Source organism: Lepidochelys olivacea (genome assembly GCF_965140295.1).
Source record: "Lepidochelys olivacea isolate rLepOli2 genome assembly, chromosome: 2".
In the NCBI taxonomy this organism is placed as follows: domain Eukaryota; kingdom Metazoa; phylum Chordata; order Testudines; family Cheloniidae; genus Lepidochelys; species Lepidochelys olivacea.
In genome coordinates, this window is record NC_140412.1 from 313,722 (window position 1) to 338,124 (window position 24,403).

The following is a 24,403-nucleotide window of genomic DNA, read 5'->3' on the forward strand; positions in this document are numbered from 1 at the left end:
CCCTCCTAGTGAAAAAGATTTTCCTAATATCCAACCTAAACCTCCCCCACTGCAACTTGAGACCATTACTCCTTCTCCTGTCCTCTTCTGCCACTGAGAATAGTCTAGAACCATCCTTTCTGGAACCACCTCTCAGGTAGTTGAAAGCAGCTATCAAATCCCCCCTCATTCTTCTCTTCTGCAGACTAAACAATCCCAGTTCCCTCAGCCTCTCCTCATAAGTCATGTGTTCCAGACCCCTAATCATTTTTGTTGCCCTTCGCTGGACTCTCTCCAATTTTTCCATATCCTTCTTGCAGTGCAGGGCCCAAAACTGGACACAGTACTCCAGATGAGGCGTCACCAATGTCGAATAGAGGGGAACGATCACGTCCCTCGATCTGCTGGCTATAACCCTACTTATACATCCCAAAATGCCATTGGCCTTCTTGGCAACAAGGGCACACTGCTGACTCATATCCAGCTTCTCATCCACTGTAACCCCTAGGTCCTTTTCCGCAGAACTGCTGACTAGCCATTTGGTCCCTAGTCTGTAGCGGTGCATTGGGTTCTTCCGTCCTAAGTGCAGGACCCTGCACTTATCCTTGTTGAACCTCATCAGATTTCTTTTGGCCCAATCCTCCAATTTGTCTAGGTCCCTCTGTATCCTATCCCTACCCTCCAGCGTATCTACCACTCCTCCTAGTTTAGTATCATCCGCAAATTTGCGGTGAGTGCAATCCACACCATCCTCCAGATCATTTATGAAGATATTGAACAAGACTGGCGCCAGGACCGACCCTTGGGGCACTCCACTTGATACCAGCTGCCAACTAGACATAGAGCCATTGATCACTACCCGTTGAGCCTGACAATCTAGCCAACTTTCTACCCACCTTATAGTGCATTCATCCAGCCCATACTTCTTTAACTTGCTGACAAGAATGTCAGCAAGTTAAAGAAGTATGGTGTACCTCAGTTTCCTCTCTTGTACAACTGACCAGGTTTGCAATAGATTTATAGATACTAAGGTCAGAAGGGACCATTATGATCATCTAGTCTGACCTCCTGCACAATGCAGGCCACAGAATTTCACCCACCCACTCTTGCGAAAAACCTCTCACCTATGTCTGAGCTATTGAAGTCCTCAAATCGTGGTTTAAAGACTTCAAGGAGCAGAGAATCCTCCAGCAAGTGACCCGTGCCCCATGCTACAGAGGAAGGTGAAAAACCTCCAGGGCCTCTTCCGATCTGCCCTGGAGGAAAATTCCTTCCTGACCCCAAATATGGCGATCAGCTAAACCCTGAGCATATGGGCAAGATTCACCAGACAGATACTACAGAAAATTCTTTCCTGGGTAGCTCAGATCCCATCCCACCTAATATCCCATCACAGGCCATTGGGCCTATTTACCATGAATATTTAATTAACAAAACCATGTTACAGTTTCTCTGCTGTACCAAGCTTTAAGTTTATTCTCAGTTAATAGCTGAGAGATAGCTTCAGATTTTAGCACTGTACACACACACACACACACCCCCCTTAGGGTTAACCTGTTCCCCTTATTTTCAAACTTGACTTGTTTTTTCCCCTCCCTTTCCTGGGGGGCCATAGTCTGAGTCTTCTAGTAGCTTGTTTGCTGACCAGATGTATTCATTATTTGCAGCTCCTTTGTGCCCATCAGCTAAGTAATTTGCATTTACACAGAGGCTTTCTGGCTTGCTTTTGGATCCAAAGCTATTAACAGCTCAGAGACGGTCTTAAAAGGGAAACAGTCCACTTCCACTAGAGTTCTGATTACTTTCATCTCCTGCTCCAAAACACACAGATCTGAAAAAGAAAGCACAACCTATTGTGGCTCCTTTTGGAGCCCTAATAGGATTTTAATTAAGTACCATGTTTTGTTTGCATTTTTTCCCCCACCCCTTCTCCAATGTACACTGCACACATCCTGGGAAAATGCACATTCCTTCCATAGTTTAACCTCCATAACATTAGCCATATTAATTTTACACAAGGTGTAACTGCCTCCCCCGTGCCCACAGAGTTTTTATGCACACCCACCAAAGCAACAATCCGATCCCCCAGAGCCACCCCAAGGCTTAGCGTTCCCATCATTCCTCCCCTTTTCCTTTTCTTTTTCCTTTTCCTGTGCACACACAAAATTCTTTTTTACCTAACATCCCTTGCACTGTGATTATTATTTTTTAACACAACTGTACCCCGATTACACTGCTATCTTGTACAACTGGACACAACCAGGGCAGCCAAGTTAAGTTCCAATAGAAACCCCTTAAATCCTTTAGTGATTTTGATTACATTACCCAACAGTGAAATAATTTAGATCAGATTCTCTCTCTGCCTGCTGCCTACAGCAGTCCCTTATAGACTATTTCTGTGGGGAAAGGGCCCATTTTCCCTCAGAATAGCTGTAAAGGCTTCTGGGGACAGAAGCCTAGTGGTGGTAGTAGCCACTCTACCTGACCCCCCCCCCCTTGGATAATTTAATTACCAAGCTTCCATTCAATGTGACTGCACAGAGTTGCACATACAGTTACATTTATATAACTGGGTTTTATCATTAAACAAAAACTTCCTTCCTGTAACACCACAACTGTTTTAACATCTTCACAACAGTTACCTTTTACCATTTCCACAACTCCCAAATGTTTACTTTCCTGCAAACCCTGTATTATCAATTTTTGCAAAAGCTATTTCTAATCTTTCACTCACTTCTTTAAATCACTTACTCCTACATTCAGTTCTTTAAGGTAGTGCAATTTGTCTGTAACAACTCAGCCACCAAGTACAATTATTGCCACACAGCTGCCTTAACCTGTGCTGTCTTCACCTTGAGACTGTTCAAAGAGGCAGTAAAACATTTGTCTCCATGGATGCCCATGGATCTTTTACTCCAAAAATTCCAGTGGAATACAGCAGACCTCCCTCATACTTTGTCCAAAATAACCAAAAACATTTCACATAAGTATCCAAAGTACCCTCCATTAAAACTTCAGAAAAACAAAAGTGTGGAAAGGCGGGGGAGAGGAGGGTGAAGAGGTGGAAATAAACCAATTAAGCCTGTCAGGTCAGTTTGAAGTATAAGCCACCAGCAGCAAATTAAGTAAACTGAAAAAAAGAAGAAGGAAAACAAGAAAAGCATACAGTTAGCTCTGAACCAAGAGTAGGCTTCCTGGGTTGCAACAGTTGGGAACCCTTACCCACAGGTTTTCATCTTGGCTCTGGGAGAAGAGTGGGAGTTGTTACCTGCTCCTGAAAACCCTACCATTTTGCACTTTGAAACCTCTTCCCCCCCTCACCACCACTCCCACAGGACCAAGTATAGAATCATAGAATCATAGAATATCAGGGTTGGAAGGGACCCCAGAAGGTCATCTAGTCCAACCCCCTGCTCAAAGCAGGACCAATTCCCAGTTAAATCATTAAGTACCAGCTCTAGTCTCTAAAGGTAGTCTGTTAACTCTGCTTTTGACTTTAAACCCTGTTGTGCCAAATCATGTTTAACCACCCCTAACTAATTTACAACCCTTCAGCAGCCCTTGCTGAAGCAGCACCAAACTTGAAAGATTCCTGGCAGCTTCCCATAATGCTGCCCTTACTTCAAACTTCTCACAAGCAGACTGAAGTGCCTCCTTTCCCTGAAGGGCATTCAGTCCCCATGGTCAGGGACCTTCTTCCACTACCCATAAACCAAAGAAGGGTGGGCTCCTCAGCCACCCCCCATCCCTCTGGGTTCCCTAACGCTTCCTCCATTTCCTTTTTAATCTCATCCCAGGTTGACCCCTGTACCTGGTATGGGCCCTGGTTCTTCCTTATCCATTTATCCAAAAAATCCTTTACGCTGGCTTGCCAGAACCAGGAACTACCATCACGAGAGTTCGCTATACCCCCTCCAAGCAGCTGCACGGACTGTTGGGGAGGGGGACTTACAGGCTGCCACTCACCTATCCAATGCAATGTATCCAAGTCATGGCACCAAGATGTTTGGGGGGCTTATTCTTTCACCCACTTACTTCTCTGGTCCTTCTCGCATGAACAGAGAGCAACAATACCAGAAGTCCAAGGTGCAAACAATTCAATGTTTATTGGGGTGAACTTCCAGCAAGCATGATTCTAGTTTCCCCCTTCCCAGCTCTGACACCACAAAGCCTTACCTGTGTCCCTGTTCCCATTAGGAAAACATGATTCCAATTTCCTCACTCCCATTCCCTGTTCCCATTCCCCCCACTTCCTGTTGACTGCAGACTATATAGTAAAACTTGAGTTCTGCTTAGCTATACCTTAACCAATCATTTTACTGAAATTTAACTAAACAATCCTAACATATTGTAATGTGATTATTTAACCAATTATATCCCACCACCTTAATTAGTTTACACCCAGCAAAATTAATTATACAGCAGACAGAAACAATCACAGAACCAGACAGAGATTGTACAGACAAACACTAGGGAAATGGGGACCACAATGATAGAACAACACAGAAATGAGGATTTCACATCCCAGCTATTGATAAGTGAGTTCTTGCCAGACAGGATGCTCTCAAACTAAGTTTCCTTTTACATTTTCTAGGCACTTCCCTTTCTCTGGAGGCGATAGGCACTATCAGGATTGTATTCCTAACAGCCCAATAGCACCTTCTTTAATGAGACTAGTTTGGAATGTGAGGAGGTGACCATTCACTTCCCAGCTTATGGCTGCCTCTGTTGCTTAGCCAGAGGCCTTAGCCTAAGAACGGGTTCAGACGTCACAGTGAGAGAAGACCCTTACACCGGCAGACTGTGATTTTGATTCTTTCATTTATACCTCTAGAACTAGCTAAGTGATAAGAATACACCTAAATTCTTAGAGTATAGGCCTTTGCAGACAGGCCTGGATATCTCTATCCTAACACAGGCATTCACCCCTCCCCTTTCAAAACTTCATGAGTCTTTGACCTTCCTCAGCATGGATTGCTCACAGAGCTGCCGAAGATGCTGCTCCCGGTAGCTGAGGAGGCCCTGGGAGAACTTGGAGGGAATCACAGAACCATGAATGTGGAATCAGGGCCATCCTTACCCATACGCAAAGTATGCAGCTGTGTAGGGCACCAGGAAATTTGGGGCACCATATTTCCTGGTGCCCTGCGTGCTGCTCCAGCCCCTGCTCCAGCTCTTCCCCAGGACCCCGTCCCTGCTCTGCCCCAGCCCCAGCCCCGCCCCCACTCCCCTGAGGACTCCAGAAGTGGTGGGGCCTGCACTCACCAGAAAGTAGACCGGGAAGTGGAGTGACCTGGCCCCAGCCTGCTCTGCTCCCCTGGCTCCCAGCCAGGCCGCCAGCGAGTGCTGAGGGGCGGTTCCCCGCTCCTCCCAAGCCAGGGGACCAGAGCAGGAAGTGGCCAGCCCCCCGTCTCCCCCCCAGAGGCCTGGGGCCAGCCCCCCGGTTCCTGCAGAGGCCTGGGGTGGGGCCCCACACAGGCCCCATGTGGAGGCCTGGGGCTGGGCCCCGCCCGTTCCCCCTCTGTGGAGGCCTGGGGCGGGACCCCACACAGCCCCCCCATGGAGGCATGGGGCCAGCCCCCACTGCTCCTCCCTGCGGAGGCCTGGGGCCCCACACAGCCTCCCTGCAGGGGGAGGGGGCTGCATAGGGCACCAAAATAGCTTGGGACGGCCCATCACTACGGGCGTCCTGTGGGAAAAAGCTCCTGTGTTATTACACAGTGAGCTGATGGGTACTGGATAAAGACCAACAGGGGAGGCCAGCAGTGTGGGTGTAATGGTTCCTCCCCTTTTAGGGAAACTCTTACAAATACTCTTACCACAAAAAAGGGGTTTGGAAATGTAACTTGCAGTCCAGTTAATATCTCCAATGTAGCAAGCCAATGGTGGGTTTGTACTGGTCCCTATGGCGAGTGTAATTTGAACGTCACAATTAGAAACGCCCCCACTTGTACCCAATCAAAAAAAAAATAAGATGCCCCCTTAGGGGCATATAAATTGTTTAAAAAAGCAGCCAAAGCAGCCTTAAATATCCCAGGAATCCCCTTAAGAAACAGTCCTTACTGGGCCCTACAGGGTCACTATTTTGAATGTGGCCGAAAGGCTTACAAGGTGCTGCCAGCCAACTGGACAGGTAGCTGTTATATAGCTCATGGAGTTCCTCATCTTTCCATAACTGCCACACTGCCCAAAGGAAAGATTAGAAATGCCCAAGATAACTCTGTTGAGTCACGAGAAAAGACCCTGCGGCGACTGACTACAGCATTGGAGGGCAATATGAAGAGTCCCCTCACAACCAAGAAGCTTGTAGGGTGATCTGTACTGGGAATAGCGCCACTGTTTACCGGGCCAGCCATGGCATGCATAGGCCGCTATACTATAAGGCTACAGATGGTACTTGAGAAGGTGGCCTTAGAGTTAGAGGACTCGGTTAGTGATTTAGGGTCAGCAGTAAAAACATTAAATAAAGAGGTACAGCAGCTCAGGACGTTTTCCCTCCAAAACAGACTGGCTTTGGACTATCTCTTGGCATCCCAAGGAGGGGTTTGTGCCCTCGTCAGGCCCCGATGTTGTGTATATGTAAATGATAGCAGTTATGAGATCTATGAAAAGGTGGTACAGGCTGAGGCCCATGCCCGAGCCGGAGCACAGGTTGCCTATACTGCCCCAGAGAACGATTGGTTGCAAACCTTGTTTTCAGGCTGGGGTTTGTCGTCTTGGCTTGGTGGTTTATTTAGCCTGCTACTGAAACTTCTCTTTCCTGTATTGCTTGTATTACTGGTATTATGCTGTGCAGTATCATGTGTTAGGGCCCTTTTGCAAAAGTTAATAAGTCATTCTTTTCAGGGCTATCACAAAGTGCTTATGCAAAGTCATATTGTAAAGAAATAAGTAGCCCAAGTGAGAAAACTCAGAGCCAAGGTTGTTGAGTGTTCTCAAAGGGGGGAGTTGTTGGGGACACTGGGGCATGGCCACTAGGTAACTCGAGGGGATGGAAGACCACGAGTGTCGATGAAGCCCCCTCGCACTAGGCCCAGGTGTCCTTGGCCCCCCCTTCTGCCTGGAGGCACTCGCAGCAGCTCTGCGTGCTAGGCCCAAGTGTCCTTGGCCCCCCCGCCTGGAGGCACACACAGCAGTTATGCTGAGAATCTGCAACAGTATGTTGCAGAGTCAGACTGCCTGAAACTAAGCAAGGCCAAACAGGGGAGATATGGAAGAACAATGCTGAATAAAGCAGCTTTATGTATAGTTTAACAAATGATACAAAGAATCATGGAACTAGCTGGGAACTGGATTGGCTGGCTATATGGATACTTGGAGCAGCTTGCTATTGAATAAGTATGCTGGGAAAAAGGATGTATAAAAGCCTGTGTAACTTCCTGCTCTGTTGTACAGGATTTGAGATTCAAATCTCCCTGTACCTTTTTGAAGCTTCAAATAAACTTTTCTGCTTCTCCACCCCGTTGTGATTATTGGGTGCAGCACACCGGGTAACGAACCAACTCAAGCTGTTGTTCAGCCTCTCGGCACTGGGTGCCGACAACACTGCTCTCCCGGGCACTCGGAACACAGCAGCAGGCAGGCAGAGGGGGCTGCTGCTGCGGGGATGGGGGGGCGGTGGGTGAGAATGAGGTGCAGTTCAGAGCCAGGGGCTGATGTGTGTGAGGGGCATCCCCCCGTCTCAGGACTGGTCGCTCAGGCTGCTGTCTGAATTTAAAGAGACAGCATGCCGACACACTCTCCCCCAACACACACACACACTCTCGCTTTTTCTCTCTCTCACATATACTCTCGCTCCACACACACAATCTCTCATACACTTCCCCAACACATGCTCTGTTTCTGTCTCTCCCCCCACCGCACTCCCTGTCACATACACTCTCTCCCTTCCTGCCATGTACACTTCAGTTGAAACGTGGCTGGCAATCTAGTAGGATGCCCATTGAAGGATGGGATTGAGAAACCTGCATCATGTGACACTGTAACTGCCCCATGAGGCATTGCAAACCCTTCCCAAAGCACCTTGCAGCCAGTTGCACCATGGGATAGATACCCACAGTACACTGCTCTCTGTGTCGATGCAAGAACGGCTAGTGTCGATGCGCTCTGTCAACTCAAGGAAAGTAGTGTGAACATACAACAGTGGTTTAATTAAAGTATTTTAATTAAAGCAGCTTAACTTTTGTCGACAAAACTCTTAGTATAGACAAGGCCTAAAATAAACTAGACTAAATCTGTCATAACTGGAGCAGGCCTCTGCCTAAGCTAGGCTGTACTAAATCTGAAATCTGGGACAAGCTTTGTAATTCTATAACTCTTCCCCTACTAGCAATTACTAAGCGATGGCCCACTTGTTGTTTATAGCTCACCATGCTGCCACTGGAGGCCTGTTTGAAACATGCTCTTTTATCCATGGTAAATTTTTCAGGTCTTGCAACATGATTACTATCAATATATAAAAGGGAAATAATACCTAAACGTAGTATTGTCACTCAAGCTGTTTTGGTAAATAGTATGGACAGTGGTGCAAGTAGGGCAGTACAGTACGGTACGCCGTACCGGTAAGATATTTATAACCAGTACGCCATACCAGAAAGACACAGGAGGAGCAAAACATGGGGCCACTGGGCGACCCCACAGTACAGCAGCCCTGCAGGAGGACAGGGCTGGGGGCAGTACAGCCATGCCGGAGGAGCTGCCCGCGTGCGGCCACTGGGTGGCTCCACGTTCTGCTCCATTTGCTGCTGTGGTTCCCAGGAGAGCCCTGAACCGCAGCAGCGAAAGGAGCAGAACGTGGGTCCACCCAGCAGCCACACGCTGGCAGCTCCTCAGACGTGGCTGTTACGCCCCCAGCCCAGCCCTGTCCTCCGGCTGGTTCTGGAGAGCCCTGTAGTTCAGAAGTCTCCGGCGCAGCGGGAGGAGTACAGAAACACCCCCCACCTCCAGGTAACATGGGATGGATCATGGGAAAGGGAGGGGGAGACGGCGGGGCCCTGGGCTGGGGGTGGGGCGGGGAGGAGTCACGGGGGGGTGTCATGTGGGGAGGTCACATGTGTCCCTCTCCCTTTTAGCTGGTGCAGCATACCGATAAGAAATGAATTCTACTTGCACCACTGAGTATGGAGCACTTTTACCCATTAAAACAGTACTTCTTATTCATATTGAGTACTAGCAACATGTTAGTCATCCAAGATGCACACTAATTAATAATAAGACACTTTAACATGGGGCTGAAAGTAAAAATTTAATCACAAACTGGTGGAAATCGGTACTTTTTAAAAAAAATGTCAGCCTGGGTCCTTGGTTAGTTCCTGTATTTCCTTCTACCTCCAGGATATTAAATAGCAAAACAGTTATCCCAGGTTGTCTAACAGAGTGAAAGGAAATAGGATTCCATTTGAACAATCTCTCTGGCCTGATTGGAATTTTATGGAGTTTCTAGAAGTTAGAGCTGAAAAAGATCTATTTCGGCATTTGAATGCACAAATCAGTGTTCTGAGTAAGAATGGTGGATGTCCTATCCATTTCCAGTCTTTGACCACTGCTGCACATCGACCAGTTGTTCACAGTGATTCCCAAATCTTCTTTCTGAGTGACTGGTTACCTTTAAATTATGTATCAGAAGTTTAAATTATTCCTTCCACTGTGCATTACCTTGCATTTGTGAACACTGAATTCTGTCTGCAGTTCTACCGTTTCAAATCCACATTCTGTTGCAGTCTATCTTCATTCATTCTCTATGCACCACACAGAACTGAACAACAAAGAAAAGGCTGTGCTAACGTTGCAGTGTGCTTTCCGTCGCATCCTGGCATGTAGAGCAAGGGAGAAGCGCCTTAGGGAGCAGAGAGAATACACAGAGTTAATGGAGCGCCTCCAGAGAGAGGTAAGAAATAAGTTTAATTGGAAATACAGAGAGAGCATTTAGAAGATTGGTAACTGCACCAATATAGCAATAGGATATGCATGTGCAGGCCTAAATTGCGTTCTGAGGCACAGAGTCCAGCACTCTCAGCCATCAAGTGCACTTCTGACTGACTAATGCCTAAGAACATAAGAATGTCCAGACTGGGTCAGACCAAAGGTCCATCCAGCCCAGTGTCCTTTCTGCTGACAGCGGCCAATGCCAGGTGCCCCTGAGGGAGTGAACCTAACAGGTAATGATCAAGTGATTTCTCTTCTGCCATCCATCTCCACCTTCTGACAAACAGAGGCTAGGACACCATTCCTTACCCATCCTGGCTAATAGCCATTAATGGACTTAATCTCCATGAATTTATCTAGTTCTCTTTTAAACCCTGTTATAGTCCTAGCCTTCACAATCTCCTCAGGCAAGGAGTTCCACAGGTTGACTGTGCTCTGTGTGAAGAAGAACTTCCTTTTATTTGTTTTAAACCTGCTACCCATTAATTTCATTTGGTGGCCCCTAGTTCTTATATTATGGGAACAAATAAATAACTTTTCCTTATTCACTTTCTCCACACCACTCATGATTTTATGTACCTCTATCACATCTCCCCTTAGTCTCCTCTTTTCCAAGGTGAAAAGACCTAGCCTCATTCCAAACCCCTAATCATTTTAATTGCCCTTTTCTGAACCTTTTCTAATGCCAGGATATCTTTTTTGAGATGAGGAAACCACATCTGTACGCAGTATTCAAGATGTGGGTGTACCATGGATTTATATAAGGGCAATAAGATAGTCTCCGTCTCATTCTCTATCCCTTTTTTAATGATTCCTAACATCCCATTTGCTTTTTTGACTGCCGCTGCACACTATCCACGGTGACTCCAAGATCTTTCTCCTGATTAGTTGTAGTTAAATTAGCCCCCATCATATTATATGTATAGTTGGGGTTATTTTTTCCAATGTGCATTACTTTACATTTATTCACATTAAATTTCACTTGACATTTTGTTGCCCAATCACTTAGTTTTGTGAGATCTTTTTGAAGCTCTTCACAGTCTGCTTTGGTCTTAACTATCTTGAGCAGTTTAGTATCATCTGCAAACTTTGCCACTTCACTGTTTACCCCTTTCTCCAGATCATTTATGAATAAGTTGAATAGGATTGGTCCTAGGACTAACCCTTGGGGAACACCACTAGTTACCCCTCTCCATTCTGAAAATTTACCATTTATTCCTACCCTTAGTTCCCTGTCTTTTAACCAGTTCTCAGTCCATGAAAGGATCTTCCCTCTTATCCATGACAACTTAATTTACGTAAGAGCCTTTGGTGAGAGACCTTGTCAAAGGCTTTCTGGAAATCTAAGTACACTATGTCCACTGGATCCCCCTTGTCCACGTTTGTTGACCACTTCAAAGAACCAGTGCCACCCAGAGGATTCAGGGGGCCTGGGGCAAAGCAATTTCAGGGGCCCCTTCCATTAAAAAATGATAGTTTTGCCGCGCCAAGCAGCGACGAAAAAAAAAAAAGAAAAACCCATGTCATGCTGCCGAAGGAAGAAAAGGACAGGAGGACCCCGCCGCTGAATTGCCACAGAAGACTAAAGCAGAGTGAATGAGCTGCTGCTGAAGTGCCGCCAACCCCCAGGAAGAGAGGGACTACCCCTTCCTGCTTCTCCACGTGGGCACCAATGATACTGCCAAGAATGACCTTGAGCGGATCACTGCGGACTATGTGGCTCTAGGAAGAAGAATAAAGGAGTTGGAGGCGCAAGTGGTGTTCTCGTCCATCCTCCCCGTGGAAGGAAAAGGCCTAGGTAGGGAGCGTCGAATCGTGGAAGTCAACGAATGGCTACGCAGGTGGTGTCGGAGAGAAGGCTTTGGTTTCTTTGACCATGGGATGGTGTTCCATGAAGGAGGAGTGCTGGGCAGAGACGGGCTCCATCTTATAAAGAGAGGGAAGAGCATCTTTGCCAGCAGGCTGGCTAACCTAGTGAGGAGGGCTTTAAACTAGGTTCACCAGGGGAAGGAGACCAAAGCCCTGAGGTAAGTGGGAAAGCGGGATACCGGGAGGAAGCACAGGCAGGAATGTCTGTGAGGGGAGGGCTCCTGCCTCATACTGGCAATGAGGGGCGATCAACAGGTTATCTCAAGTGCTTATATACAAATGCACAAAGCCTTGGAAACAAGCAGGGAGAACTGGAGGTCCTGGTGATGTCAAGGAACTATGACGTGATCGGAATAACAGAGACTTGGTGGGATAACTCACATGACTGGAGTACTGTCATGGATGGTTATAAACTGTTCAGGAAGGACAGGCAGGGCAGAAAAGGTGGGGGAGTAGCACTGTATGTAAGGGAGCAGTATGACTGCTCAGAGCTCCGGTACGAAACTGCAGAAAAACCTGAGTGTCTCTGGATTAAGTTTAGAAGTGTGTGCAACAAGAGTGATGTAGTGGTGGGAGTCTGCTATAGACCACCGGACCAGGGGGATGAGGTGGATGAGGCTTTCTTCCGGCAGCTCACGGAAGCTACTAGATCGCATGCCCTGATTCTCATGGGTGACTTTAATTTTCCTGATATCTGCTGGGAGAGCAATACAGCGGTGCATAGACAATCCAGGAAGTTTTTGGAAAGCGTAGGGGACAATTTCCTGGCGCAAGTGCTAGAGGAGCCAACTAGAGGGGGCGCTTTTCTTGACCTGCTGCTCACAAACCGGGTAGAATTAGTGGGGGAAGCAAAAGTGGATGGGAATCTGGGAGGCAGTGACCATGAGTTGGTTGAGTTCAGGATCCTGACGCAGGGAAGAAAGGTAAGCAGCAGGATACGGACCCTGGACTTCAGGAAAGCAGACTTCGACTCCTTCAGGGAACGGATGGCCAGGATCCCCTGGGGGACTATCTTGAAGGGGAAAGGAGTCCAGGAGAGCTGGCTGTATTTCAAGGAATCCCTGTTGAGGTTACAGGGACAAACCATCCCGATGAGTCGAAAGAATAGTAAATATGGCAGGCGACCAGCTTGGCTTAATGGTGAAATCCTAGCAGATCTTAAACATAAAAAAGAAGCTTACAAGAAGTGGAAGGTTGGACATATGACCAGGGAAGAGTATAAAAATATTGCTCGGGCATGTAGGAATGTTATCAGGAGGGCCAAATCGCACCTGGAGCTGCAGCTAGCCAGAGATGTCAAGAGTAACAAGAAGGGTTTCTTCGGGTATGTTGGCAACAAGAAGAAAGCCAAGGAATGTGTGGGCCCCTTACTGAATGAGGGAGGCAACCTAGTGACAGAAGATGTGGAAAAAGCTAATGTACTCAATGCTTTTTTTGCCTCTGTTTTCACTAACAAGGTCAGCTCCCAGACTGCTGCGCTGGGCATCACAAAATGCGGAAGAGATGGCCAGCCCTCTGTGGAGATAGAGGCGGTTAGGGACTATTTAGAAAAGCTGGACGTGCACAAGTCCATGGGGCCGGACGAGTTGCATCCGAGAGTGCTGAAGGAATTGGCGGCTGTGATTGCAGAGCCACTGGCCATTATCTTTGAAAACTCGTGGCGAACCGGGGAAGTCCCGGATGACTGGAAAAAGGCTAATGTAGTGCCAATCTTTAAAAAAGGGAAGAAGGAAGATCCTGGGAACTACAGGCCAGTCAGCCTCACCTCAGTCCCTGGAAAAATCATGGAGCAGGTCCTCAAAGAATCAATCCTGAAGCACTTGCATGAGAGGAAAGTGATCAGGAACAGCCAGCATGGATTCACCAAGGGAAGGTCATGCCTGACTAATCTAATCGCCTTTTATGATGAGATTACTGGTTCTGTGGATGAAGGGAAAGCAGTGGATGTATTGTTTCTTGACTTTAGCAAAGCTTTTGACACGGTCTCCCATAGTATTCTTGTCAGCAAGTTAAGGAAGTATGGGCTGGATGAATGCACTATAAGGTGGGTACAAAGCTGGCTAAATTGTCGGGCTCAACGGGTAGTGATCAATGGCTCCATGTTTAGTTGGCAGCCGGTATCAAGTGGAGTGCCCCAAGGGTTGGTCCTGGGGCCGGTTTTATTCATTATCTTCATAAATGATCTGGAGGATGGTGTGGATTGCACTCTCAGCAAATTTGCGGATGATACTAAACTGGGAGGAGTGGTAGATACGCTGGAGAGGAGGGATAGGATACAGAAGGACCTAGACCAATTGGAAGATTGGGCCAAAAGGAATCTGATGAGGTTCAATAAGGATAAGTGCAGGGTCCTGCACTTAGGACGGAAGAACCCAATGCACAGCTACAGACTAGGGACCGAATGGCTCGGCAGCAGTTCTGCGGAAAAGGACCTAGGGGTGACAGTGGACGAGAAGCTGGATATGAGTCAGCAGTGTGCCCTTGTTGCCAAGAAGGCCAATGGCATTTTGGGATGTATAAGTAGGGGCATAGCGAGCAGATCGAGGGACGTGATCGTTCCCCTCTATTCGACATTGGTGAGGCCTCATCTGGAGTACTGTGTCCAGTTTTGGGCCCCACACTTCAAGAAGGATGTGGATAAATTGGAGAGAGTCCAGCGAAGGGCAACAAAAATGATTAGGGGACTGGAACACATGAGTTATGAGGAGAGGCTGAGGGAGCTGGGATTGTTTAGCCTGCAGAAGAGAAGACTGAGGGGGGATTTGATAGCTGCTTTCAACTACCTGAAAGGGGGTTCCAAAGAGGATGGCTCTAGACTGTTCTCAATGGTAGCAGATGACAGAACGAGGAGTAATGGTCTCAAGTTGCAGTGGGGGAGGTTTAGATTGGATATTAGGAAAAACTTTTTCACTAAGAGGGTGGTGAAACACTGGAATGCGTTACCTAGGGAGGTGGTAGAATCTCCTTCCTTAGAGGTTTTTAAGGTCAGGCTTGACAAAGCCCTGGCTGGGATGATTTAACTGGGAATTGGTCCTGCTTTGAGCAGGGGGTTGGACTAGATGACCTTCTGGGGTCCCTTCCAACCCTGATATTCTATGATTCTATGACTGAAAGACCCACAGCTGAATTGCCGCCGAAATTGCCCCCGCTCTGTCTGCAGGGCCTCGGGAAACTGTCCCACTTGTCGGATGCATGTAATAGATTAGTAAGACATGATCTCCCTTTACAGAAACAGTGTTGACTTTTGCCCAACAATTTATGGTCTTCTATGTGTCTATTTTATTCTTTACTATTGTTTCAACTAATTTGCCCGATACTGACGTTAGACTTACCGGTCTGTAATTGCCAGGATCACCTCTAGAGCCCTTCTTAAATATTGGCATTACATTAGCTATCTTCCAGTCATTGGGTACAGTAGCTGATTTAAAGGACAGGTTACAAACCATAGTTAATAGTTCCGCAATTTCAATTTTGACTTCTTTCAGAACTCTTGGGTGAATGCCATCTGGTCCTGGTGACTTGTTACTGTTAAGTTTCTCAATTAATTCCAAACCTCCTCTAATGGCACTTCAATCTGTGAGAATTCCTCAGATCTGTCACTGACAAAGGATGACTCAGGTTTGGGAATCTCCCTAACATCCTCAGCCATGAAGACTGAAGCAAAGAATTCATTTAGTTTCTCACTTTATTGTCTTTAAGTGCTCTTTTTGTATCTCGATCGTCCAGGGGCCCCACTGGTTGTTTAGCAGGCTTCCTGCTTCTGATGTACTTAAAAACATTTTGTTACAGTTTTTGGCTAGCCGTTCTTCAAACTCCTTTTTGGCTTTTCTTATTACATTTTTACACTTCATTTGGCAGTGTTTATGCTCCTTTCTATTTACCTCACTAGGATTTGACTTCCACTTTTTAAAAGATGCCTTTTTATCTGTCACTGCTTCTTTTACACGGTTGTTTAGCCATGGTGGCTCTTTTTTAGTTCATTTACTGTGTTTTTTAATTTGGGGTATACATTTAAGTTGAGCCTCTATTATGGTGTCTTTGAAAAGTGTCCATGCAGCTTGCAGGGATTTCTCTCTAGTCACTGTACCTTTTAATTTCTGTTTAACTAACCTCCTCATTTTTGCATAGTTCCCCTTTCTGAAATTAAATACCACAGTGTCGGGCTGTTGAAGTGTTCTTCCCACCACAGGAATGTTAAATGTTGTTATATTATGGTCACTATTTCCAAGCAGTCCTGTTACAGTTACCTCTTGGACCAGATCCTGCGCCCCACTCAGGACTAGATCGAGAGTTGCCTCTCCCCTTGTGGGTTCCCGTACCAGCTGCTCCAAGAAGCAGTCATTTAAAGTATCAAGAAAATTTGTCTCTGCATTTCGTCCTGAGGTGACGTGTACCCAGTCGGTATGGGGATAATTGAAATCCCCCACTATTATTGAGTTTTTTATTTTGATAGCCTCTCTAATCTCCCTTAGCATTTCATCGTCACTATCACTGTCCTGGTCAGGTGGTCGATAATAGATCCCTACTGTTGTATTCTTATTAGAGCATGGAATTACTATCCATAGAGATTCTATAGAACATGTGGATTCATTTAAGATTTTTACTTCATTTGATTCTACATTTTCTTTCACATATAGTGCCACTCCCCCCCCCCCCCGCCCCCTCCCTCCCACAGGACCTGTTCTGTCCTTCCAATATATTTTGTCCCATTGATTGTCCTCACTCCACCAGATTTCTGTGATGTCTATTATATCAATATCCTCCTTTACCACGAGGCACTCTAGTTCACCCCTCTTATTATTTAGACTTCTAACATTTGTGTACAAGCACTTTAAAAACTTGTCACTGCTTATTTGTCCTTTTCTGATGTGTCAGATTCTTTTTTATGTGAATGTTTCTCATCTGATCTGGCCAATACTTCATCCTCTTCTATCCCCTCCTCCTGACTAAAACCTAAAGAATCACTATCAATAGACTCTTCTCTAAGAGAAGTCTCTGTCTGATCTATGTGCTCCTCTGCAGCAATCAGCTTTCCCCCATCTCTTAGTTTAAAAACTGCTCTGCAACCTTTTTAATGTGAAGTGCCAGCAGTCTGGATCCACTTTGGTTTAGGTGGAGCCCATCCTTTCTGTATAGGTTCCCCCTATCCCCAAAGTTTCCCCAGTTTCTAATAAATCTAAACCCTCCTCTCTACACCATCATCTCATCCACACATTGAGACTCTGAAGCTCTGCCTGCCTACCTGGCCCTGTATGTGGAACTGGAAGCATTTCTGAGAATGCCACCATAGAGGTCCTGGATTTCAGTCTCTTCCCTAGCAGCCTAAATTTGGCCTCCAGGAGATCATAGAAGTCATAAAAATCATAGAATATCAGGGTTGGAAGGGACCTCAGGAGGTCATCTAGTCCAACCCCTGCTCAAAGCAGGACCAATTCCCAATTAAATCATCCCAGCCAGGGCCTTAAAAACTTCTAAGGAAGGAGATTCTACCACCTCCCTAGGTAACACATTCCAGTGTTTCACCACCCTCCTAGTGAAAAAGTTTTTCCTAATATCCAACCTAAACCTCCCCCACTGCAACTTGAGACCATTACTCCTTCTCCTGTCCTCTTCTGCCACTGAGAATAGTCTAGAACCATCCTCTCTGGAACCACCTCTCAGGTGAAAGCAGCTATCAAATCCCCCCTCATTCTTCTCTTCTGCAGACTAAACAATCCCAGTTCTCTCAGCCTCTCCTCATAAGTCATGTGTTCCAGACCCCTAATCATTTTTGTTACCCTTCGCTGGACTCTCTCCAATTTATCCACATCCTTCTTGTAGTGCAGGGCCCAAAACTGGACACAGTACTCTTCTTTGAGAGAGTAACAGATTTTTTAGATAAAGGAAACGCAGTGGATCTAATTTATTTAGATTTTAGTAAGGCGTTTGATACTGTGCCACATGGGGAATTATTAGTTAAATTGGATAAGATGGGCATCAATAGGAAAATTGAAAGGTGGATAGGGAATTGGTTAAAGGGGAGACTACAACGGGTCCTACTGAAAGGTGAACTGTCAAGTTGGAGGGAGGTTACCAGTGGAGTTCCTCAAGGATCAGTTTTGGGACCAATCTTATTTAATCTTTTTATTACTGACCTGGGCACAAAAAGTGGGAGTGTGCTAATAAAGTTTGCAGATGATACAAAGCTGGGAGGTATTGCTAATTTAGAGAAGGACAGGGATACCCTACAGGAGGATCTGGATGACCTTGTAAACTGGAGTAATAGGAATAGGATGAAATTTAATAGTGAGAAGTGTAAGGTCATGCATTTAGGGATTAATAACAAGAATTTTAGTTATAAGCTAGGGACGCATCAACTAGAAGTAACGGAGGAGGAAAAGGACCTTGGAGTATTGGTTGATCATAGGTTGACTATGAGCTGCCAATGTGATATGGCTGTGAAAAAAGCTAATGTCGTCTTGGGATGCATCAGGAGAGGTGTTTCCAGTAGGGATAAGGAGGTTTTAGTACCGTTATATAAGGCACTGGTGAGACCTCACCTGGAATACTGTGTGCAGTTCTGGTCTCCCATGTTTAAGAAGGATGAATTCAAACTGGAACAGGTACAGAGAAGGGCTACTAGGATGATCCGAGGAATGGAAAACTTGTCTTATGAAAGGAGACTCAGGGAGCTTGGCTTGTTTAGCCTAACTAAAAGAAGGTTGAGGGGAGATATGATTGCTCTCTATAAATATATCAGAGGGATAAATACCAGAGAGGGAGAGGAATTATTTAAACTCAATACCAATGTGGACACAAGAACAAATGGATATAAACTGGCCACTAGGAAATTTAGATTAGAAATTAGACGAAGGTTTCTAACCATCAGAGGAGTGAAGTTTTGGAATAGCCTTCCGAGGGAAGTAGTGGGGGCAAAAGATCTATCTTGCTTTAAGATTAAACTCGATAAGTTTATGGAGGAGATGGTATGATGGGATAACATGGTTTTGGTAATTAAATATTCATGGTAAATAGGCCCAATGGCCTGTGATGGGTTTTTAGATGGGGTAAGATCCAAGTTACCCGGGAAAGAATTTTCTGTAGTATCTGGCTGATGAATCTTGCCCATATGCTCAGGGTTTAGCTGATCGCCATATTTGGGGTCGGGAAGGAATTTTCCTCCAGGGCAGATTGGAAGGCCCTGGAGGTTTTTCGCCTTCCTCTGTAGCATGGGGCACGGGTCACTTGCTGGAGGATTCTCTGCTCCTTGAGGTCTTCAAACTACAATTTGAGGACTTCAATAGCACAGATATAGGTGTGAGGTCTTTTTTAGGAGTGGTGGGTGAAATTCTGTGGCCTGCATTGTGCAGGGGTCAGACTAGATGATCATAATGGTCCCTTCTGACCTAAATATCTATGAATCTATGAATCTAAGATGAGGCCTCACCAATGGCGAATAGAGGGGGACGATCACATCCCTCGATCTGCTCGCTATGCCCCTACTTATACATCCCAAAATGCCATTGGCCTTCTTGGCAACAAGGGCACACTGCTGACTCATATCCAGCTTCTCGTCCACTGTCACCCCTAGGTCCTTTTCCGCAGAACTGCTGCCGAGCCATTCGGTCCCTAGTCTGTAGCTGTGCATTGGGTTCTTCCGTCCTAAGTGCAGGATCCTGCACTTATCCTTATTGAACCTCATCAGATTTCTTTTGGCCCAATCCTCCAATTTGTCTAGGTCCCTCTGTATCCTATCCCTGCCCTCCAGCGTATCTACCACTCCTCCCAGTTTACTATCATCCGCAAATTTGCTGAGAGTGCAATCCACACCATCCTCCAGATCATTTATGAAGATATTGAACAAAACCGGCCCCAGGACCGACCCCTGGGGCACTCCACTTGACATCGGCTGCCAACTAGACATGGAGCCATTGATCACTACCCGTTGAGCCCGACAATCTAGCCAGCTTTGTACCCACCTTATAGTGCATTCATCCAGCCCATACTTCTTTAACTTGCTGACAAGAATTCTGTGGGAGACCATGTCAAAAGCTTTGCTAAAGTCAAGAAACAATACATCCACTGCTTTCCCTTCATCCACAGAACCAGTAATCTCATCATAGAAGGTGATTAGATTAGTCAGGCATGACCTTCCCTTGGTGAATCCATGCTGACTGTTCCTGATCACTTTCCTCTCATGTAAGTGCTTCAGGATTGATTCTTTGAGGACCTGCTCCATGATTTTTCCGGGGACTGAAGTGAGGCTGACTGGCCTGTAGTTCCCAGGATCCTCCTCCTTCCCTTTTTTAAAGATTGGCACTACATTAGCCTTTTTCCAGTCATCCGGGACTTCCCCCGTTCGTCACGAGTTTTCAAAGATAATGGCTAATGGCTCTGCAATCACAGCCGCCAATTCCTTTAGCAGTCTCGGATGCAACTCGTCCGGCCCCATGGACTTGTGCACGTCCAGCTTTTCTAAATAGTCCCTAACCACCTCTTTCTCCACAGAGGGCTGGCCATCTATTCCCCATGTTGTGATGCCCAGCACAGCAGTCTGGGAGCTGACCTTGTTCGTGAAGACAGGGGCAAAAAAAGCATTGAGTACATTAACTTTTTCCACATCCTCTGTCACTAGGTTGCCTCCCTCATTCATTAAGGGGCCCACACTTTCCTTGGCTTTCTTCTTGTTGCCAACATACCTGAAGAAACCCTTCTTGTTACTCTTGACATCTCTGGCTGGCTGCAGCTCCAGGTGCGATTTGGCCCTCCTGATTTCATTCCTACATGCCCGAGCAATATTTTTATACTCTTCCCTGGTCATAAGTCCAACCTTCCACTTCTTGTAAGCTTCTTTTTTATGTTTAAAATCCGCTAGGATTTCACCGTTAAGCCAAGCTGGTCGCCTGCCATATTTACTATTCTTTCGACACATCGGGATGGTTTGTCCCTGTAACCTCAACAGGGATTCCTTGAAATACAGCCAGCTCTCCTGGACTCCTTTCCCCTTCATGTTAGTCCCCCAGGGGATCCTACCCATTCGTTCCCTGAGATCTCTCCTACCCTTCCCTATGTCATTGGTACCTTCGTGGACCATGACCACCGGCTCCTCCCCAGCACTACACATAAGTCTATATAGATGCCTGCCCTATAGTGACTCATTGCTGTTATCCTGGCATTCATTTTTATTTAAAAAATAATTTTTTAAATCAGTTTTGAGATAAGCTATGTACCATAACCTTCCACTATGTAGAGATGCTCCTAGGATTATGAGAGAGAAGATTCTAGAGAACGGATTCTAAATACCTTTTCTCTGCTGTCTTAAATATATATATATTTTCTTTTTTTCTAACCTTGTTTCTCCATTTTAAAGGTTCCCTGTACTATCTGGGATCATCCTCTTCCCCCTAACTCCTATCTCTACCTGAAGTTTCCTGCCCTTTCCACAAGAATTTGTAGCCTATCACTTTCTACTGTAAAAACTGAATTTTAAATATTGGAAGGCTCTGTTAAATATGATTGGAGGGACCATCAATGGTGAAACTGGAAAATAATAAATGGTGACAACCTCCCATGCTCTGCCTACTACATTCTATGCTCTGTCCACATGTGATGCCAAAATGAACTGCTACTCAGAGTATATTGTGCAGATCTTCAATAATATGATTGTGCCTTTTCTTTCCTGCATGCTTTAATCAGCATTGAACTAATTAATCTTAATACTTAAATTGTCATCATTAGGCTTCATTTTTAATGCCACGTGGCGATGAACGGACTAGCTCACATCTCTCAGAACTATTGTTCTTCTTCAAGTGCTTGTTTATGTCGATTCTAAGTAGGTGTGCGCATGCCACATGCACAGTTGCCAGAAGGTTTTTCCCCTACTGTTATCTGTAGGGGTCGGCTCTGGAGCCCCCCGAGTGACCCCCTGAGTCACGCCCTCGTGGTGCTGTTTAGGGCCCTGCCAACCCCCTGCCTCTTCAGTTCCTTCTTAGTGCCCATGACGGTTGTTGAAACTGTGGTTCTCTCTTGCTTTGGCAAGTGATTTCCCTAGTGGACTCTTTTCTTTCTTCTTGTAAATAGTTAATAGTGTTAGTGTTTTAGTATAGTAAGTTAGGTCCCCACTTATCAGGGTCAATCCTACCCCTTTTTCCCTGAGATTGGGGCATGCCTCAGTCTCAAGGTTTAAACCGTGTGGGGCTTCCCAAAAGCCTATGCCTAGGGGCAATCCCCACATGTCATGTTTGAAGTGTATGGGAGAATCCCATCAAAAAGATCATTGCAAGATTTTCAGGGGATTTCGTCCCAGAATGAACAAGGAGAGGGACTAGAGACTGAAACTCCTCTTGATGGAGCCAGCTCTCCACCCACATTCAGAGCCAAGTCGGTCTGAACCGGTACCCATCACGTCTGCATCGGTGTGGAGTGCACTGGCTTCAATGAGGGAGCCCCCAGCACCAAGGAAAGACTCTGGGACTTAGGGTCCTCTGCACCGTCAAGACTCTCTGGCACCGAAGAGGTCCTCACATGGGGAGGTGCAGCACTGCTCCCAATATCCAGAGCTGCGAAAGAAGCAGAGAAAGATGGATAGGGGACGCTCACCCACACTGAAAACAGCTGAGCGTGAGGGCTCAAGCGCAGTGTGACCAGCACCGGGCCACTCCAGCTCCAGGCCGTCTAGTGCGGTACCGTGGACTCTGGCCCTGCTGAGGGGTCTGTCAAGTCCGGTGCCTCTGGACTCCCCTCAGAGGAAGTAACACAGAGAGACACGAGAGCTTCACTCCACGTCGGAGACTTTTGAGGCAGCTAGGGACCTTATACCCTTTATGGCACTGCTGTCTCTCACCAGGTGTGAGAGGGCACTGGATGCCAGACTACTTGCACCACAAAGGCACTCGGTGCCATCTAGAGGCAAGCCAGCCATGTCGTGGCACCAGTTGCCTTCTCTTCAGCACTGCTCTCCAACACCGTCCAGCATCGACTCGCCTGATCACCACGGAGCGAGTCTTCACCATTGGAGGCAGAGTCTTATGCCTCAAAGATAAGTCAGCACCACTCACAGCATCGACACCTAAGGCCCGATGCAGGGCAGTCTCTCCCCCCTATGCCCTGGCCGGTGCAGTGGCAAGTGCCTGCACAATGGCCCTTTTGGACCCCATAGGCATTTCATCCAGCCCAGAGTTCGTATTCAAGGGGGTCGCTATCAGTTGCCTCCTCTTCCTTCCTTCCTTCCTCCTCTGCTGCCTCCTTTGACCCACAAGCATTCCCGCAGTACCAAGACTGGCATCAGACCCAGCACCGAGGTCGACATCGAGCCTGAGGAACCAGCACTGCGTGATCTTTGAAAGCCACAGGGCAAGAACAGTGTCCCGTAGTGGCCTGAGCATCTTACTCTTCGTCTCTCAATGAAGCGGTGGTTGGGACCTCCGCAGCATCTGCCCATGATAGCAGGGCTCACCAGGTGCTCCTGAAGAGGGTGGCCCAAAACCTGGGGCTCCAGGTAGAGGAGGTGTCAGAGTCCTCAGACCTCATGGTGGGCATCTTGACCCTGGCTGGCCCTTCATGGCTTGCCCTGCCATTAATAAAGACAATCCAGGACATGACCAAAACATTGTGGCAGACTCCAGCATCTTTGCCCTCCACAGCAAAAAGAATGGAGAAGAAGTACTTCATGCCTTCAAAAGGGTACGAATACCTCTACACCCACCCTCCACCGGGATCGCTGGAAATAGTGGCCACAAATGAATGTGAGAGGCAGAGGCAACAGGGGCCCACGGGGTTCAGGCTCTGGGGCAGAGTTTGGTTGAGGGAGGGGGGTCAGGGCTGGATGTGGGAGGGGGTGCAGGCTCTGGGAGGGAGTTTGGGTGTGGAAGGGGGCTCAGGGCTAGGGTAGGAGTGCAGGAGGGGGCAAGGAGTGCAGGCTCCAGCCAGGCGGCGCTTACCTTGTGCGGCTCCCAGAAGCGGACAGCATGTCTGGCTTCTAGGCTCAGGGGCGGCCAGGTGGCTCTGCGCACCGTCCCCTGCTTGCAGGCACCGCCCCCACAGCTCCCATTGGCCACAGTTCCTGGCCAATGGGCTTTGCAGAGTCAGCGCTCAGGGTGGGGGCAAACGTGCAGAGACCCGCTGGCCACCCTTGCGCCTAGGAGCTGAACATGTCAGCTGCTTCCGGGAGCTGCGTGGAGCCAGAGCAGGTAGGGAGTCTGCCTTAGCCCCACTGTGCTGGTGACCAGACTTTGGCCTATTAAAATCTCCTGGATTGCCTTTAATAGTCACTGGGAGATTGAGGCCGATTCCGGGAGACTCCCGGCCAATCTGAGAGGGTTAGCAACCCTACTTCAGCCCACTTTTCTTTCCATGTGGGTGCTTGGATCCTCTGTCTTCTCGTGCACATGGCTGAGAGTCCCTTTGAGTTTGGAGTTGTAATGACTGGTTTTATTGCAGGCCTTCATTGCAATGGTGAAGAAGGAGCAGGAAGAAGCTGAACGGGAGAGACAGAAAGAGGAAGAAAAAAGGAAGAAGCAGCAAGAAATACAACAAAGGAAGAAACGGATGCTGGAGGCGGCATTTGATGGGGATGTGGAAGAGATGAAGGCTGTGCTAAAGGAAGTTAGTACTTGGCAGGGGAGAGGTTCCATAGGAACTGGAATACACATAA

The 24,403-nt window shown here is 47.1% G+C and overlaps 1 protein-coding gene across 1 annotated transcript in view; it reads left to right on the plus strand.

Annotated features, from left to right (window-relative positions):
- IQANK1 (IQ motif and ankyrin repeat containing 1) overlaps positions 1 to 24,403 on the plus strand; it is a 95,619-nt gene that overhangs the window by 12,084 nt on the left and 59,132 nt on the right. Inside the window, exons 2-3 of the mRNA XM_084621791.1 lie at positions 9,732 to 9,865; positions 24,190 to 24,354. Of these exons, the coding sequence (XP_084477917.1) occupies positions 9,845 to 9,865; positions 24,190 to 24,354 (186 nt within the window). The 5' untranslated portion in view covers positions 9,732 to 9,844. The remainder of the gene's footprint in view (positions 1 to 9,731; positions 9,866 to 24,189; positions 24,355 to 24,403) is intronic.